The sequence below is a fragment of the Vespa velutina genome, chromosome 3, assembly GCF_912470025.1.
Source record: "Vespa velutina chromosome 3, iVesVel2.1, whole genome shotgun sequence".
In the NCBI taxonomy this organism is placed as follows: domain Eukaryota; kingdom Metazoa; phylum Arthropoda; class Insecta; order Hymenoptera; family Vespidae; genus Vespa; species Vespa velutina.
The window spans coordinates 10,892,254-10,911,252 of record NC_062190.1 but is presented as its reverse complement, the minus strand read 5'-3'; the positions used below and the strand labels follow the sequence as shown (position 1 = coordinate 10,911,252).

Below are 18,999 nucleotides of genomic sequence, written 5' to 3'. Positions count from 1 at the left end.
AGAAGAAGAAGAAGAAGAAAAGAAAGAAAAGAAAAAGAAGAATAGTAGAAAAAGAAGAGCAATAAAGAGAAGAAATAAGTTAGTCGTGAAAGAGGAGTAAGAAAAGAATAGTTAGAGGAAAAAATTTAATAGGAAAGAGATGAAGGTTAGTAGAGAAAGAGAAAAGAAAAGGAATAAGTGGAAGAAAATTAGTAGAAAAAAGGATTAATTGAAATTAAGAGAAAGATAAGAAGAAAAATAGAGAAGAGTTGAAGAAGAGAAAAAGAGAAAGAGAAGAGATGAAAGGCGGAATGCGCACGCGTCTGAGAACGATGGAACTTAGGAGAAAGAGGGGTGGACGTCACGAAGATCGCCCCACCCGAGCCAAACTAGAGTACCAAAATCGAGCTCGATTTTTCCTTACTGAAGAAAGGAGACCCGCCCAAGGCCCCTCCCAAGGGCCCACACCCAAGGGTCCCTCCCAAGGGTTCTACATAAGAGTTCCATGTAATACCGATATAAAGTAGCACGCCTAAAGGCCCATATTCAAAGGTTCCATCCAAAAAAAAAAACAAAAAACCTAGAATAATTAATCTTGAATAATTATTTAAACTATTATATGACTATACTTGTCAATAAATAAAGATGAAAATAAATGAAATTATAAATTGTCTAAGCTTATCCGCATGGAATGAGTGAATTTCGATGTTTATACGTCGAAATGCAAAAGAAAACTTTATCAATAATTATCAAAGCTCTTTTACTTATTAATCAATTCAATCAAATCACTTGTACCAATTCAGATCTTTCATTCTCAATATAATTGAATAATTGTAGGAACTTACAAATTTACTTACTACTTAAGAAGTTCCGCGATGGTTCCAAAACACTCGTCTGCGATTTAGGTCGAAATTGAAGGTGGTTGGATTCGTAGATGGTTGAAAATGAGATAGGTCGACATCGAAGTTGGTTGAGATCCTCTTCTCTGATTCATTGATTCTAATACGCGGTAGTTATTTATTAACGGACGGTCACTGAATTTAATTCGCGAGACTTTACTAATTTATCTTTTATTTAATACAATCTGTACGATTGTTAAAAAAGAAAAAAAAAAACATTGCGAACACTGATTTTAATGATTAAATCTTACAGGCAATCGATTCAAATACACTTGCTTTTTAAATTCAACGAAACGCGAACGAAGAAACAATGCTTTTAGTTCGCGATTACTTTTTCTTTATTTAATGATACACCACTTTGCGATTCCTTTATTGCTTCGTGCATGATTGCAACAGAAAAATAAAAACAAAATTATTATTATCATTATTATAATAAGAAAATATTGAAGAAATGTTTGATATAAAATTTATTTACATTGAGTATATGTTAATCCTCGTACGATAAATATCCTGCTCCAAACAATATTTCTATGTTTATTCGACAGAATGTAAAAGACAACTGACTCGATAACTATCAAAGTTATTGCGGCTTTTGTTTTTATTGACATTATAAACAGGCAACAACTTCAAGTTCAAAATTGAAATCTATCGAGATATCAAATTAATAATATTATATTATTTTTAACGTATGTTACGTTATGTTCAAATAAATAGATTATTGTTTAAATATTATTTTATTGTACTCCGTGTACAAATCGCCGATTGTTTAAATAATCTCGAAATTTTATAATATTTGCTTTAGTATAAAAATAATAGAGGAACATTTCTAAATTTTTTGCCTAATATTATTAATTAATAAATCTTTATTATAGGAAAATAAGTTAGAAAAATCTATATATATATATATTCGAATTATATTAAATATTAAGTTAGGTATTAAAGATCATAAAATAATTTATGTTTGTACTCAAAAGATAGATCGTAGCTTTTTATACATTAGAATATTTTTTAATGATTCATTACGTTATAACTGATCTTGATAAGATCTTTCTATTAAATCTTTATAATATATTCGTTTATATAGTCTATTTCTGTTTCTTCATGTGAGATAAACGATTGGCATGTATCTGTTAACGTTTACATTCAGGAATTTATTTTGAAAGATCTCGAGATGTTTCATACGACCGCGTGCTTCTAAATTATATCCCCTGAATTACGAATACTAAATGTTTGCCATTATTCTAAACGTTTCTCATAAAATTTTGTTGATTTTGACATTTCTAATATAAAAAGAAAATTGGCACGAATGGCTGAACACATATCTTTCTTATTTCTTGAACATATGATCATTATTCATCCAAAGCTCATTAAGAATGTTCAAATGTGTTACGATGTGTCGAGTTCTCTTTGTAGAGAATCTCGCGTAAACGCGTTTCCTTGCTTTTGGAATGGAACAAAAAATCTGAGAGCATCAATTTACGCAGACAACGCAGAGGCAAACCAAGCAGGCAGACATTCGTTTCTACTTCATGGAAACAAAACACATACCAACTCAAGCGTTTATATGAAAATCAGTAGAGATGGTGGTACGAGCTTCCTATGTTTTACCGCAAAGTTCAAGGGGCGCCACTATACGGAACTTTTTTTTTTTTTTTTTTTTTTTTTCCTACGAAAAAACAAAATTTACGCTAACAGCTAGAATAAAGGTGTAATTTTTCAATTCTATTTTGATGAACAAAAGATGAAGATTTATGCGAGGATATGACTTTTTCGAATGTTTTTTTTTTAATGAACTTTGTTATCTTTAAAAAAAGTAAAAGAGAACAAAAAAAAAATCGCGTCAAAAAATGATGTTCCTTCGAGAGAACGAACGGCTTAATGCGTACAAAGAATGAAGCTTCGTGAAAAATTCGAAAAAGTCGTATATTCGTCTTGTAAAAATAAGACCTTGTTCGTCTATATCGGTCAAGAATCATGCCTGTAATCATTGTTGGCATAAACTATTATAAGATATCAGACCTTGCGAATCAGCTATAAGAAAATAAACGAAATCTCTTTGCAAGAACGATCGCGTGATACACGTGAAAGATAATAATTTATCGTTGTATTTTTCTTTTTTTATTTGTTTTAATTTTATAATCTAAACTTGAAAATATTTTATTGAATAATTCATTTTTGTCCCGCAAATAATGTCTGTTTTTTTTTTTTCTTTTTTTTTTACGTTAAAGGTTATAATAAAGGTTACAACAATAATAACGAAAAAAAAAAAAAAAGGTTTCGCATTTATAAATAATTTATTGACCATTGGTACAACATTTCGCTATATAGATAATCATCATAAATAACGTGTAAAGAGAGGAGGTGTATAACTGTATATAAAATGCGTGTATCCTTAATATCGAAATTTTTCGATAAGATATACACATTACAATATTATCCTTGAAATGTACGCATATAAGTAATGTGTATGTTGTTAAATTAAGATATGTGGTGATTATCATTTATAAAATGTTTATCGCGTGGTGAATGTATTCTTTTTTTTTTTTCTTTTCCTTTCTTTTCTTTTTCTTCTTCCTTTTCTTTTTTTTTTTTTTTTAACGTGCATTACGTGTGAGACGATTCCATTTTACATTCCAAGGATCTCTTTTGAACATCCGTCAAGATCGTCGAAATTCGAACTTCCGCGGCAGATGTTAATTAATTATTAATAATTCCTAGCAATTAGGCGCGCGAATAAATATAATTCGTTTACACAATATATGCCGACATTCTTAAATTAAGCAGAGTATTGAACGATTATTGCATAAATCAATAGATACGTTCATCAATCGTGTAACTAGCGACGTTCACGTATACATATAAAATACGTATGTATACGAAAAATGTATATCGTTTTTTCTTTTTTTTTTTTTTTTTTTTTTCAATGATCGTTGCATTAAACAAAATCGGCTAATGTGCGTACGTACGTTCGTGCGTAAATTCTATGAAAATATCGTTAAAAAAATCGACGCACGCGTATGGGCAGAGAGTGAACACTTATGAAAATTTCTAATGAACCCTCTTTGATGGTTCCATGCAAAGATCGAACAATAATCGATATTCATCCATCCATCAATCGTTGTCCTTTCTTGGCATTTCATTAATATCGATCGAGTACAATGGAATCTACAAGAAGTCAAAGATGTCCAGCATCTAAGGCTTTGTTTATATCACTGACTAGCATCCCGAGGATTGGTCTGTGTTCAGAATCTTGCCTAAACACCGAATCTAAAAATTCGGGATTTCTTAGAAAATCGAAGACCTGATCGCATCGATCCTGAGACTTGTCCGTCAAGTGAGGCTTTATCAGACCTTGTATCGCTGATCGACAACGCTCGAGGGATCGAGTTAAGTACGCTTTGTCGAAACTGAATTCGAGTTCGTAGAAGGAGACCACAGCCATCGCTACTGCTCTCAAAGCTGTCCTGATCTCAACAAGTTTTGCATCATCCGTTGGACCGAGTTGTTGATTACGTTGCAACAGCCCAACCTGTGTATTAAAAGAGTGAACGTCGTCGAGTCTACAGAAGAGAAGCCACACTAGATATATTGGAATTAATTGACAAGAATTGACAAACCCTGAACGAATTTTTCTTTTTTTTTTCTTTTCTTCATCATTTTGCAATCTGCGACGAAGAATTTGCGAATTGAATTAATAAATAATAAATAATCATTTCTTTTTATGGTCTGCTCGAATATCGACATTGAATTTACTGTCATTTATTTCAAAGCAAATAAGTTAATCCTTTACAATACGTCACGTAACTTTGAATTTACGCATATATTGATATATCTGTGTTCCTTCTTTTTTTTTTGTTTTTTTTTTTTTGTTTAACTCTTACTTCATTTTTCCTCTACAGAATTCTTCGTAATTCATATACAAACGTTAATCTTTTATCAAATGTAAGATATACTACATTATAAGATAAATTTTATCGTATGATCTATTTGTAAACATTATATATTATATCGTTTATAAACACGGAGGAAAAAGGAACTACACGCATACGTATCCTCTCAAAACATTGCGTTATAGAGAATTAATTTCAATGAAATGAAATAGTTTTACCTTGATGGACAATTTAACAATATTCTTGAGAACTTTCTCCGGTTGTTTTTTATCTAAGGATGGATTGTTCTTCGTCGCCCTTTCCATCAGCTTGTAAAGATTGTCCAAGAGTGAAGTGGTCGCGTCATCTATTAGAAGAGACCTTCCAGCACCAGTGGAGACCACTCGTCCCAATAGCTTCTTCTGAGCACGAAGACCCAAGTCTCGAGCACGACTTCCGGTGCCTCCGGCAGGATAAGTTCCACCACCACCGATTGTAGCTGCCGACTGCATCACTGTAATATATTTAAATAAGATTTAATGAAAATTTTGCGATGATTATACGCATACGTTTTAAGAACGTACAGGAAACACTTGCCGTTAAGTTCCGTTAAGATTGTCATTAACTTCTCACGGTTCACCTTGCAAAAGAAATCGAGTTGGAAGAACAATAACAATGAACGGTCAAGTACACGCCCTTCCGGTTATGGATACAATTTTAACAATCAAGAGATCTACTCACTATTAAAATAAAGTACTTTCTAATTTTTCTACTACATATATATGTATATATATTTATATAGATAATGCAATCATAAAATTGTAAATGAATAATATGTGAAAAAAAAATTGTTCTCACGCTAAAGAGAAATTGAATTAATTTTATTGCAAATTCATTTTCGAGCTTATATTTGAAGATTGTTGGTAATAATTAAAAAAAAAAAAAAAAAAAAAAAAAAAAAAAAAAAATCGTTCTATTCATCTCGATTTCTTTCAGAATAAAAGATTACAATTAATGACGTCGCCGATAAGATATACTCACCATCAAACATTGGTAAACCGCTATTTCCTCTTGACGATAACGGGATTGGAAATTAAATAACAAAAAAGAAAAAATGCCAGTGGACTTGTGAACGTTGGCCGAACTCAGATAAATTTAACTAAAATATAATATATGAAAAAATAATTAATGTGACGTGAAACGTAAAATATAAGCCGTACAGATTCGAGAAATAATAAGATGTTCAATAAAGCAAATAAAATGAATCATTTAATATTTGTGAAAAAATGTACGAACGATTGAAATAGTCGATCGATAAAAATATTTAAAGTGCGAACATTGAAGACTTTTTTTTAAATAAAATTACGAAGCGAAGCAAACAAAAAAGATAACAAATACAAAATAATAATAATAATAATAATAAAAATAAAAAAAAATAAAAAAATAAAAAGACAGATAAAATTTACATTGAAGTTCGAGACGCAGTATATTAGAGAGTGCGCGTTAAATAGATCCCATCTAATGTATGTGCGGAAGTAGCTGTATACCTTGATTGCAGTCGGTTACAGCTACGAGATGGTAGAGTAACCAGCTCTGTAATTCCATTACGGCCGTGCCCCACGCCACCTAAAAGACATAGAGCTTTTCTAAGCAATTATGAAGCATGTAACGAGTAAAGTCAATGCTCTCGGAAACCACGAGGTACTTTATAAAACGATGTAATGCAACGAACGAACGCACGAACGAACGAACGAACGAACTAACGAACTAACGAATGTACATACGTACACATGTTATATATCTCTATGTATATTGTATATTAGAAGAAAAAAGAAGAGACATACACGAGATACACACGTACATATATATATACATACATAAACGCATGTTCTCTTCTCCACGTTTACTATTTTTAATCGACGATCAGATTAATCTATTAATCGGCTTCAGGCTTCTAACAACGATTTAAAAATATTCTCATAAAGTTCTCAATAATATTTACTTCCTCGTTAGATTTTTCATAATGAAAATTCTAATAATAATAATAACATTCGATCGAACGAATTTCACATCATAAACTTTCTCGTTAGATATCGAAGAAATATCACGTTAGAGAGTCAATACGAAAGTCTCGCTTGTGAATTTCACGATAGGATTCTATAAACGCGAGTTTAACGATTAACTATTTGATTTTATTCAAAAACAAGACGAATGATTATTAGATAACTCTTAAGGATCTCAATAAAGATTGCAAAGAAGAACTATTGTTAGATTCATTTATTCTAAGAGTGGAAAAAACAAATGTTCGAGAGGGACAAAATGTTATTATTTCTTTTCTTATCTAATTTTCTTCTCTCTCTCTCTCTCTTTCTCTTTTCGTAATGTTTTCGTAAACGTGACTAAGGTCGCTTAAGAACAAAAAGAGAACAAAAAAAAAAAAAAAAAAAAAGAAAAACAATTAATCGTATAAACAGTATCGGTCTCACGATGATTCCCCAATGTCTTTATTTTTTTTTGTGTTTTTTTTTTTTTTTTTATTTCTTTGTTCGTTCATATGTTTATTTCTTTTCTTCTTTCTCTAAAATACTCTCTTCTCGCATTCATCGTTTGTTTCTTTCGCAATTTCTTAAGTGCTCAACGATGTTCTCCGAGACACATTTCTCATCCCTTCGATAAAATTCGTATCATAGATAACAACCAGGGGTGGACAAGTAGCTGCGTCCCTATCGCGCTCCTCTATTCGCTCCTCCTCTTAGAAAGAGAGAAAGAGAGAGAGAGAGAGAGAGAGAGAAAGGGAGAAAGAGATAGAGAGAGAAAGATAGATAGATATAGAGAGAGGGAGAGAGAGAGAGAATGAGAGTGAGGTGAATGCGACTAGGTATAAGACTATAAGGCACACGGAGAGGAGCCTTTGGCAGTTGGATCGATTTGCAAGGAGCGTCAAGGCGAACCAGAGACTCTCATTCGACATTTGAAGAGGTTATCATAAAGAATCGTGAAATTGTCGATTGATCGTGAAAAAAATCGAATCGGGGAAAAATGTAATCATAAAAAATTCGAATAAATTATTACTTTCTTTCTTTCTTTCTTTCTTCTTTATATATATCGTATCTAATCAGAAAAAGAAAGAGATAAAAAAGAGAAAAAGAGAAGGAAAGAGAGAGAGAGAGAGAGGACATAAATAAAAAAGAAAAAGAGAGAAAGAGACGAATAAATAAAAATAAAAGAGGATAGAACACACCGTCACGTTACGGAATCTTCCACGATCAATGCTTTCCTCCTGTAAATTAATGAGTCGGCTTTCACGGAATGTGAACACCGATTCTATCTCTATCTCCATCTCTATCTCTATATCTACCTCTTTCTCTCTCTCTCTCTCTCTCTCTCTCTCTCTCTCTCTCTCTCTCTCTCTCTCTCTCTCTCTCTCTCTCTCTCTCTCTCTCTCTCTCTCCCTCTCTCTTTAACATTTCGAGTTTTATGCGCACGAGATAGGCTCGCAGCGATAACAAGGACTAGTCGATCAGGAACACGGATGGTGGCCTATGATCGATCGGCAAACTTTTCTTCTCTCACCCTCTTTTTCCATTTCTTCTCTCTCTCTCTCTCTCTCTCTCTCTCCTTCTCTCTTATCCCTCCCTATATTTCCCCACCCCTCTTTGTTAGTTTGCTTCTTTCACGAATCAGCAAAGACGACGCAGATGGTAGCAAAGAAGAACCACCATCGCTTACTATCTTACTACCGCTCCCGTTTTATCCAACCACTTGAACCCAGTCTCCCATTCAAAAACGTTCTCATTCACTCTATCAAGATGACAGCGATCGTACGTTTTCTGTCCTTTTTTTCTTCCTCCTCTCCACCCCGCCAACTTCCCACTCCTATCTCACTCTATCACTGTCTCTGTCTTTATATCCGTCTTCTCTCTCTTTCTCTTTCTCTTTTTTTCTCTGACATTTCTCTAACGAAGGAAGATTATTTTTTTACTGAAACTCGTGAAACTTATAGGAATTTTTCTCATTTCGTTTTTCTCTCAGTCTTTCTTTCTTTTTATTTTTTCTTTCCTTTTCATATAAAATCCACGGGCGAGCACTCTAATCCGAGATTAGAACGAGGTCTTTATCATTCAACGAGAGATTATTTTGATATTTTTCTTTTGTTTCCTTTTCCTTTTTCTTTCTTTTTTTTTTTTTTTTTTGTTTCTTTTTTATATTTTACTCTTTTTCCGATATCTTTTTTGTAATCGGCGATTGGTCTCGTCGTTATTTATCGAATGAATTTAGGCTAATATTCAATGTCAATAGATATTTTTCTTTTGTCCTTTTTTTTTCGTTTCTTTCTTCTTCACCTCCTTTCCCCGACCTCGACCCATCCATCCAACCACGCCACTTCTTTCTTTTTTTTTTTTCCTTTTAATAGAAATAAAATAAAAATTATCCTATATATATCCTTTATTGTTTCGAGGTAAATATCATTTGGCTCGTTATCGTTCGCATTAATAAAAGGTTAAACATTTTTTCGATAAGAATATGGACGGACGCTAATGTACTCGAGAGTTTCGTATCATTTATGAGTTATGACAATGAGTCAGATGTTAAAACGCGTCATGTCATTTAACATTCTACATTATTCTTACACGTGATTATATATATATATATATATATATGTGTGTGTGTGTGTGTGTGTGTGTGTGTGTGTATTTCCATATATAGCACAGACGTGTTTCTTCAACAAGACAACTTTGTAATTATGATACTGTGTAGTAGGAAACCGATAATACGATTAGAAGCATTCGTTACTATGTGTATATAATATATATATATATATATATCTAAATATGTATGCGTATATATATATATGTATATATATATGTATATATATATATATGTATATATTGTTGTATATGTGTATGTAGAATACAGGAAACACATTGAGATTGCTTTGCTGCATACTAGTTGGAATGTTTTACGTGCACGTCGTTTATCAAATTATTGAGACGTGTAAGGTACGTTGCAATGTGGAGAAAGTCCATCGCAAGGTCGATGAGCGAATTATTTGATTTAAAACGAACGTGGACGTATTCCAGAAGCGTGAAGAGACTTCGTGGATCGAAGAGACAAGGACGATGTGCGGGCGATGAATATATATTACATAGTCGTGTCATTTCTAATATTAAAACTATCCTTATCATTTGCCTCGTTATATTTTTCTTTCAATAATGACTATACAATTTGTAACATCTGTAAAACAATTAAAATGTATGCGAGCGAACTTGCTATTCATTCTTTTTGATATTTTCTATTCTTCTCGAAGGAGGATTAGTTGTCGAACCTTGAAAAGAAAAAAAAAAAGACGATAATTTTCAACACGTGTAGAACATTTTTTTTTACGTACAATAGTGGACTGTTTTTTCGTCATCTAATTTCTAAGTTTCTCGAATGAGGAATTAATGACTCTTGGAAAAATGAAACGATAATTTCTAACACGTGTACAACATCTTTACATATAATAGAAGACTGTTTTGTGCTTGAATTTCTAAGTTCCTTGAAGGAGGGGTTATTAAAAAAAGAAGAAAAACAAAAAGAAGAAAGAAAAAATAATACAATAATTTCTAACACGTGTACAAAATTTTTTTACGCACAACAGAGTACTGTTTCCTGTTTAAATTTATAAACCACTCAAAGAATGATTTATCGAATCTAGAAAAAAATGATACGATACACGTGTACAAATTTAACCCATCAAAGATGATTGTTCGTGTTCAAGCTTTCAAGAGCAGCTATCGAATCTTGAAAAAAAAAAAAAAAGAAAGAAAGAAGATGAAAGTACAGTAATGGTACTTATCCCCTATAATGTTAGTTTACGTTACATCAATCCATTTGTAGCCTTATCGTAAATTTCTACCCTAAACCTATAAAAAATAAAAAAAAAAAAGGGAAAATAAAAAGAAAAGAAAAGGGAAAAACAAGAAAAGAAAATAAAGCAGGTTACGTGTGTGTAACTACATTGTTATAAAAAAAAAAAAAAAAAAAAAAAAAAAAAAAAAAAAAAAAAGAAGAAAAAAGAAAAAAGAAGAAGAAAAAGGAAACGAGAGCCATGAAGAAATATATTCGACACGAAGAGACTTTTAGACTTTCTCGAACATTATATCGAACTTAACGACTACCCAAGTTGAAGAAGTTTTCTGGATTTGAGTCGGAAGAGATTTTTTGCCGTCTCGAGTGAAGATAATAATACGAAGAGCTATTTATTTTGAGAAGACAACGTATAACTACAGTAAACTAAGATTTATGTGATGAAATAATACATGCTTTACGAGAGGATATAATTGCATTTGGAGTTTTACTTTGAGTCAACGTCTTACGTACGTATATACATACATATATATGTATACATATGTATGTACATATATACGATCAATTGCAGGGAGCAATTTGAAACATCTTGAGGATTTCATTGGATAGACTATGAGCGAACCAGTAAGGAAACAAGCAAACAACCCTCCCCAAGTTCGCTTTTTCTTGGCCGCCCTTGATAGTTTTTCTTTTTCACTCTCCCCAAGATGCAGCTGTTACTCATCGACAGCTGTGCAACTGGCAGTAACCCCTCCTTGTTAAAACGAGCATCTTTCTCGAGGATGCCTACCACCTGCCTTATCGCCAAAACTTCGTCTATATACTTTATGATCGTTTATGTAACTGCGTTCACGTATAGGTAATACATTTATTATATATATATATATATATATATATATATATATATATATATAAATAGATAAATAGATAGTATATATATATATATATTATGTTATATTATACTCTAATAGCATATATAGATAAATGTATTATATTGTATTAATAATTTATAAGATAATACTATATAATATTAAATTATTAAATGCTGTAATACTATGTATTATGTTATGCTAATATACTATAGTACTATATATATATATATATTAAAGAAAAACGTACACATACACGCATACATATACATTTTTCTAAACCCCAAATAGAAAAGGAACTCTAAACACGTGGTATACGCGAGATTATTAACGTCCACAAAAGGGTCACTCGATGTTCCCTTAAATACGACTTTCGAGACGTCGTTCGTCCCCTTGGATAAAGGTATATTTCGCGTATACGGTGGCAGTTTTAAGAACACGAGGGTTTATACCTCGTTCTCGAAAAAGACTGAGAGAGAAACAGAAAGAGGGAAAAAGGAAGAGAGAGAGAGAGAGAGAGAGAGAGAGAGAGAGAGAGACACGTGTTCGTAGATCTCGCTTTCACGAGCACAACGCGCATACCGATGTTGTAACTTCGAAACCCTTAGAAGAAAGAGATAAAAAGAGATAGAGAGAGAGAGAGAGAGAGAGAGAGAGAGAGAGAGAGAGAGAGAGAGAGAAAGTGTGAAGGAAAGAGAGCAAGAGAAAGAGAGGGATGTATTTTCGTAGCTTTCATATACATTTATAGATATGTATGTATGTATACGTATACGAATACGAAAGCAACACCATGTTTAATCTCTGGAAAGCATTCGTGAATTAAATTTGACGCGCATGCGCATACAAGCGCGCGCTCACATCTATAAGGGAGGGAAAGAAAAAATAAAAGAGGTACCACGGTAATTAGGGCGAATCTTTACCCGATATATTTATCGTGTGTGTGTGTGTGTGTGTGTGTGTGCGTGCGTGTGTCTGTACACCCGTGTATGTTATGAGTATACTAATTCGTATGTACATTTTACAAAATCGTTTGAAAATTAATATCGAACGAATTAATGTATGTAACACTAATGTGTATTAATTTATGTACATAACGTACATAAGTAATATCGATATTAATTCAATAAATTAAACGTGTATTAAATGTTAAACATTCGTTTAATATATATATATATACATTTTTTTTTCTTTTTTGTTTGCTGGCATTTGTGATCATTAGATCTTTTTCGTCGTAATAAGAAAAACATTCGAATTGTAATGAATTCGTTTTTTTGTTTCTTTCTTTCTTTCTATGATGACATTTGTCATTTCAAATTTAATGATCTTTAATTTTTTAAATATTTTTATAAATAGACGTAGGATATGTGACTCGGTAACAAAGTTTCGCAATATGCAAAACGAAGGAAATTTTGTAAGTGAAAGAGAGAAAGAGATAGAAAAGGAAGAGAAAAGCGAATGTGTGTGTGTGTGTGTGTTTGAGAGAGAGACAGAAAGAGAGAGAGAGAGAGAACGTTTGCGCGGTCAATGTTGTTACGAAGCCGTAGTTACTTTGTAACGCGCATGCGCGCATATGCAACAGAAACGCGGAGCGAGAGTAAGAACGGATGAAAAAACTGGAACGCTCTTTTTTATTTTTTTTGCTTCTTCTTTCTTTTTTTTCTCTTTTTCTTTTTTTTTGCATCTTCTTTCTTTATCTATCTATCTATCTATCTCTTTCTTTCATTCTTTCCTTCCTTCCTTCTTTTTTCTTGTCTTTCTTTTCTTCGTATTTCTTTTTCTTTTTTCGTTTTACCATCGTAATTGCATGCGTAGAGCGCACACGTCACACAACAGGCTCATTCATTGCACTCGTTTACTGGTTTTATTTAAACGACGATATTTTACATTAACGAGTTTTACTCTACTCTTCTCTCTCTCTCTCTCTCTCTCTCTCTCTTTGAATAAAGATTATCCTCATAGATCATTCAAATAAAATTAGAAAGACTAAGTCTTGTTTCCCGTTCCAATCGTTGATTCATAAAGGCGAATATATTATGTCTCCGTCGTACGACATTTTGTTGTACATATTGTGTGTATGCGTGTATATATATATATATATATATAATTATATAAATAATTATAATAACAATTAAATAAACAATAATCGTAAGAATGTATAATAATAATTATATAAATAACTATATAAATAAACTTATGTATGTATTAGGTTCTGGCGGGAAAATTAATTATTTGAAAAATGGAAGCAATTGTATTTGTTTTTCTTTTTTTTTTTTTTTTTGGGATATCGGATCGGATAAACAAAATTTCATATTATTCGACGAAATTGTTACGAAATATTCTAATTTGTAATTCGTTTTATTTTCGACATTAGAGAATCGACGTAGCGATAAAAACTATTTGTCGGTGTACGTAACATTCATGCACATATATATACATATATATATATATATATATATATATATATATATATATATATTTATATAATATTACTCGGCCCCGTTAAATTGCTCCCATACGACATGCGCGTCGTCTCTCTGTGTCACTGACTAAATAGATAATTAAGCGCCCGTACATTCCGGGCTCACCGCGTAAAGCTATTTTTCTATGTCACAGACGGGATATTTCCTAGTCTCGCAAAACGTTACTACGACCTTACGATGACGAGAACTGCTGCACGTTATTTGCCACGTGCAATCGATCTATTCCAAAGCTGGCTGCTTGTTCCTATTTTCTTTCTTCTTTTTTCCTTTTCTTTCCCCTTGTATTTTTCCCTTTTCTTTTTTTCATCGCAAAGAAAAAAAAAAAAAAAAAAATAAAAAAAAATGCACGAACACTGTTTCGACGAACAAGTCTCTCTCTCTCTCTCTCTCTCTTTTTCCTTTTTTCTTTTTTTTTTGTTTTTTTTTTTTTTTTTTTTCACACGCAATTCTTATCTCTACGAGATATCTTTTTCTCTCATTTTTCTTTTTCTTTTTTTTTTTTCTTCCTTCTTTTTTTTTAATCATCATCATCATTATTATTATTATTATTATTATTATTATTATTATTATGTTATTATTTTAAATGATCTACAGATCTATAATCAATTTTCATTCGAAAACTTCTTTCTTTCCATTTTCTTTTTCTATTTTCTACTTTTCATTTTTATCGAAGTAATAATATTTGATTGAGATCGAGGTCAATGAGAATTTAATGCTAATCGTTGTTAATTAGATATACATATATACATACATACATATATACATACATACATATGTGCAAGTCCTTCATCGAGTTATATTCGACGGAATAGAAAAATAGAGATAAGAATGTAATTTTAGGTTAATTAGCGGAATCAACGTGGCTTATTGTATGTACGTTGGCGGTTTTTTTTCTTTTTTTCTTTTCTTTTTTTTTTTTTTAAACTAAATCAAGTTATACCTTACAACCATGGATTTGTAGAAATATTAATCATTTTGAATTCTCAACTACTACTTTGATTTTAATCGTGATAAAGTTTTCTACTTACGAATATGAGTAATGGAACCGTTATGAATACCAAAGTTGTTCTCCTCTCATAAAAAGTAGTAGTAGTAGCTTCGGGAGTTGTACTCGTTAGTTTTACTCGTGCGCACACGATCAAGATTCTAAACAAGTTTACTGATCGAACAATGAATGCGTGGTGATTCTGTAGTTTAGAATTACTGCGGGAAAGTTGGATATTTATAAGAATGAAAAGGGAAAAACTGTGACTATGACTTCCCAAGACGCAACAATAATCGACGGATAATGAGATGAGTCAACGGTGAATCGACGAAATAATAAAAAAAAACAAAAAAAGTGAACGTTGCGATTTGAATAATCTCATAGTAGTGTTCGTTCGTTGAGCGAAATACAACGCGTCTCTATGCGTATCCAATGCTTTTGATATTTCAATCGCTTAAAGACGATCTTTAATGAATTAAATACGATGGGAAGGTTTAAAAAAACATTCATTGAAAAATTAAAGTTTCGCCGAGTCAATTTAAATCTATCGCGCGCACTAACCTCTGATGATGTTTTGGGTCGCGGTCGCGACCCAACACCGATGACGGTTAAAAGATTCCTCTCAAGACGCAACGTCCCGTTGGGAAAAAAAATCCGCTTAATAACGTCTCTCTCTCTCTCTCTCTCTCTCTCTTTCTTTCTCTATCTCTCTTTTTCTCTTTCACTCTCTCTCTTTCTCTCTTTCTATCTCTCTCTCTCTCTCTCTCTCTCTCTCTTTCTATCTTTCTTCCTCTTTTTTCCTATTTTATATTCAACTTCCTTTTTATTGTATTTCGGAGATCGTATATCAAATATCCCACGATTAAGGATCGCGAACGTGGCGCGAAGAACGACGAGGCCACTAACTTTCGACAGGTAGAGTAGAGAAAACGCGTGTCCGATCGACCGACCGTCCTAGGACACGAGCAGATCGCACCACTCGCGCGAACGAACGTCGTCTGTTGTGCTTCGCGAACCTACCCTCGTTACCATGGGGAACTGTCGCCGTGCGATCTGGTAGGGATACAGGAACGATGATATTCTATTACTTCGGATATTCTCGGCTATCTTCGATTACAATAAGTATTTCGTATCGCGCCACAGTAGATGGCAGGACTAGAAATTTTTGCCGCTGACGTCATTATCGATCGAAGATTATCTTAATGATTCTTATCGCTGATTGGTCCTTTTGATACTGTATTTCGATAATTTTATCGATTGTAAATCGATTGTTTCAAAACAATGGAAAATAAAGTGATCGAGAACAATCGTGTAAAATTTTCTAATGTAGAATGTCTTTAGGATCATTGAAGACTATTATCGAAAAGTTTACAATTTAATGGTTATGTAAAAAAAAAAAAGAAAAAAGGAAATAATAATCTATTTTACATGATTTATATTGTACTTTAATGAAATTCATGTGTGAATTTTTTTATATCAATTTTCTAAATCATCTTTTATATTTATTAATATTGTACTTAAGAATTTTAATTTTTGTCATTATTTCAAATGAAATATTAATAAAGTATAATGTTCTAATTGGTATTAAACAGTAATTGACTATTTTTAGAATAATGTTTTTTTTCAGCGTACATAACACAGCAGACACTATATATTTCAATATTCAAATGTAAATATACCATTCGATATACTTTTATCTGTGCGCTTGATATGGTTACGAATAGTTCTTTCATTTACATTATCATCACTGTAGTCGCCATGTTTCATGAATTTCTTTTAAATGTCTATAAGCTCGTTCAGAAATATTTAGAGCTGCATTTATTGAACTGAGACCAGGCTCTCCCAATAGGCTCAAACCACATAATCCTATGAACAAAATTAATAATATATATATATATATATAATAAGCTTATATAAGTATCTCAGTATTGTTATATGTTTTCATTATTCTTTTTATTTTCTGATAATGAATACATAACATACCTAGATATGTATGTAAAGGATCTGAAGTACAATTATAAAATTTTGCAAATCCACCTACTAATGTATCTTGCGTTTCTAATAGGAATGCTTTATTTGCATCAGGATCTGACAATGATCCAACATTAAGAAGTTGTAATGTTGCACCAATCCAGAAACTATAGCAAGTGTCTGATGGTTTACCGGGTCTTCCATGAAAACCACCATCTTGTCTCATTAGGCACCATCGCCTTAGTCTATTTAAATGTTCCTCGGTCAATACATTATGGAGCTCATTCATAAGAAATAAACTGGCTATCGCACAAAATGTAGATCCTCCATGAGACTCTAATCCAGGACCTTGGCCAATTGCTCCATCATATGACTGCAATATATACATATATATATATATATATCTTTGTTACAATAGAAGCATAAAAAATAATCTTGATCAATGTTACAATTAAACAAGTAGATAAATATTAACTTACAATGCTTCTTAAAATATAATCGATGGCACTTGCTTTATTTACACCCGACCAATCATCTAAAATTGCAGAAACGCAACAAGCACAATAAAGAAATCTCATATCACTCTCATATCCCATTACAATGGCTTTAAAGGATCCATCGGGGTTTTGACAGGCACGTACTCCCTCGATAACAGATTTTTTATCCACTCTATCTAAATTATCCCCAAGAATTACAAGAGTAACTAATCCTGTATATGTTGTCGCTAAATGACCACATTGATACTTTGAGGCCTCTTTTGGTATTGTTGTAGATGCTTGAAACCCAGATCGTGGTCCGGCTCCTGCAATTTGAAGTCTATAAATCCAGTCCACAACATCTGCTTTCATATCATCTCCAATTTCATCCAAAGAATTTAATACGTCTAATCCAGATATAGCAAAAAATGCTATGACCGATCTACTAGAATCTAATTCTGCCAATCTACTTGGCATAATTTGTAATAATCTTTGGAAATATTTAGTATGCTTCTTCTTTGCTAATTCAGGTGACATGATTTTTTTTAATTATCTTTCTTATACATCAGACAAAAATCATATCAATTAAATTTGATATATCAAAAAAATGTATCTTTTGAACTCGTTGTGCGGACGTATGTACATAATTTTATTAATCAACATTTAGTTTCTTTCATATTTTGCTTGTCAGCAGTTCTTAAATTTTTTCAATTTATATATTTCCGACATCTTTATACGCAATCACATATTTTAATAATAGAAATAAATTTATTAAAAATACTTCGCTTAATCAAAGAACGTCAATCATGAGATACAACGCATTACCATTCATTGAACTACTCATGACAGCATGCTAACATTAGGGTGCTTTTTAAATATACCTAACATGAAGATACAGCCATAATGAATTTGAACTTTGAATAGCTTCAAATAGAATATCATGATTGGTCCTTGCGCTTATATAGCATTATAAAATTCTTTCCATTGGACAATATTCCGATTGGTTAGCTCTTTTAAATTCGCTTTCGTCATTGGTCAGAAAGAATATGGATTCTCATTGGAGATTACTCTGTTGTATACTCAACTTTCAAATATCGTTAACGATTCATAACATTAATATTTAAATTAAACGAAGAAACGAAATAATTAAAACAATGTATTAATTCGATCAATTTAAATGAAGATTTTATCGGTATATTCTTCTACATACATTGGTACATTTCTAAAAAAGGACAGAAAAAAGTTTCGGCACACACACACACACACACACACACATATATATATATATACACGTATATATATATATACGTATGTGTATAGTAAATGAGATAGGATGAATAATTTGAAGCATTTAACATAAAGAAAGAAGAAGAAAAATACACGGTCATCGCTCGCAGAAATTCGCAGGGAAATTCAAAGTATGTTTGAGTTTTATAAATAGAAGATTATTCTTGTGATAATAGATAGAACTGATCGATTGCGCATATTAAAGGAAAAGTATGTATATAAAAATAGTTGGATAAATTCCAAAGATTGTAATGTTAAGAACTAGATAGCGCTTCGTTTCGAAGAAGAAGCAGAAGAAGAACCAGAAGAAGAAGCAGAAGAAGAAGAAGAAGAA

General features: G+C 32.0%; 3 protein-coding genes and 1 long non-coding RNA gene across 24 annotated transcripts in view; 1 reads left to right on the top strand and 3 right to left on the bottom strand.

Annotated features, from left to right (window-relative positions):
• Window positions 1–122, top strand: part of LOC124947447 (DDB1- and CUL4-associated factor 12 homolog) — a 6,283-nt gene extending 6,161 nt beyond the window's left edge. For all 4 annotated transcript variants that reach the window (XM_047489568.1, XM_047489566.1, XM_047489567.1 and 1 more), the window contains one exon: window positions 1–122. This exon is cut by the window's left edge and continues 3,148 nt beyond it. The gene's annotated coding sequence lies outside the window, so the exon portion shown is untranslated.
• Window positions 1–1,610, bottom strand: part of LOC124947448 — a 3,479-nt gene extending 1,869 nt beyond the window's left edge. The window contains exons 1-2 of one of the 2 annotated variants that reach the window (XR_007100419.1): window positions 1,354–1,610; window positions 837–1,253 (exon numbers count right to left, since the gene is read on the bottom strand). This is a non-coding gene — a long non-coding RNA (uncharacterized LOC124947448). Of the gene's footprint in view, window positions 1–836 lie in introns of both variants that reach the window. The other variant, XR_007100420.1, reaches the window with a different exon arrangement.
• Window positions 1,611–3,153: 1,543 nt separating this feature from the next.
• Window positions 3,154–15,978, bottom strand: LOC124948169 (tumor necrosis factor alpha-induced protein 8-like protein). 16 transcript variants are annotated; one of them, XM_047491416.1, is made up of 7 exons: window positions 15,493–15,945; window positions 14,975–15,149; window positions 6,295–6,373; window positions 5,789–5,817; window positions 5,345–5,387; window positions 4,987–5,261; window positions 3,154–4,407 (listed from the first exon to the last, which is right to left on the bottom strand). In XM_047491416.1, exons 3-7 carry the CDS (start codon window positions 6,350–6,352, stop codon window positions 4,054–4,056), a joined length of 759 nt encoding a protein of 252 aa, XP_047347372.1. In that variant the 5' UTR covers window positions 6,353–6,373; window positions 14,975–15,149; window positions 15,493–15,945; the 3' UTR covers window positions 3,154–4,053. The 16 variants fall into 16 exon arrangements, with proteins under 16 accessions (XP_047347372.1, XP_047347379.1, XP_047347371.1 ...); XM_047491423.1 differs by having other exon boundaries at window positions 5,789–5,906; window positions 14,975–15,105; XM_047491415.1 differs by having other exon boundaries at window positions 14,975–15,105.
• Window positions 15,979–16,293: 315 nt separating this feature from the next.
• Window positions 16,294–18,233, bottom strand: LOC124948168 (geranylgeranyl transferase type-1 subunit beta). Of its 2 annotated transcripts, none has more exons than XM_047491411.1 (3): window positions 17,382–18,233; window positions 16,915–17,275; window positions 16,294–16,797 (listed from the first exon to the last, which is right to left on the bottom strand). In XM_047491411.1, exons 1-3 carry the CDS (start codon window positions 17,913–17,915, stop codon window positions 16,676–16,678), a joined length of 1,017 nt encoding a protein of 338 aa, XP_047347367.1. In that variant the 5' UTR covers window positions 17,916–18,233; the 3' UTR covers window positions 16,294–16,675. The 2 variants fall into 2 exon arrangements, with proteins under 2 accessions (XP_047347367.1, XP_047347368.1); XM_047491412.1 differs by having other exon boundaries at window positions 16,973–17,275.
• Between the last annotated feature and the right edge of the window lie 766 nt (window positions 18,234–18,999).

Coding starts and splice junctions, on each gene's coding strand:
- LOC124948168 (XM_047491411.1), bottom strand. CDS start 17,915: ATGTCACCTGAATTAGCAAAGAAGAAGCATACTAAATATTTCCAAAGA. Junction 17,276..17,381: donor ATTATATTTTAAGAAGCATT/GTAAGTTAATAT, acceptor TATATATTGCAG/TCATATGATGGAGCAATTGG. Junction 16,798..16,914: donor TCCTTTACATACATATCTAG/GTATGTTATGTA, acceptor TTTTGTTCATAG/GATTATGTGGTTTGAGCCTA.
- LOC124948169 (XM_047491413.1), bottom strand. Junction 5,388..5,788: donor CGGTTTACCAATGTTTGATG/GTGAGTATATCT, acceptor TTCTTTTGCAAG/GTGAACCGTGAGAAGTTAAT. Junction 5,262..5,344: donor AATCTTAACGGAACTTAACG/GCAAGTGTTTCC, acceptor AATATATTACAG/TGATGCAGTCGGCAGCTACA.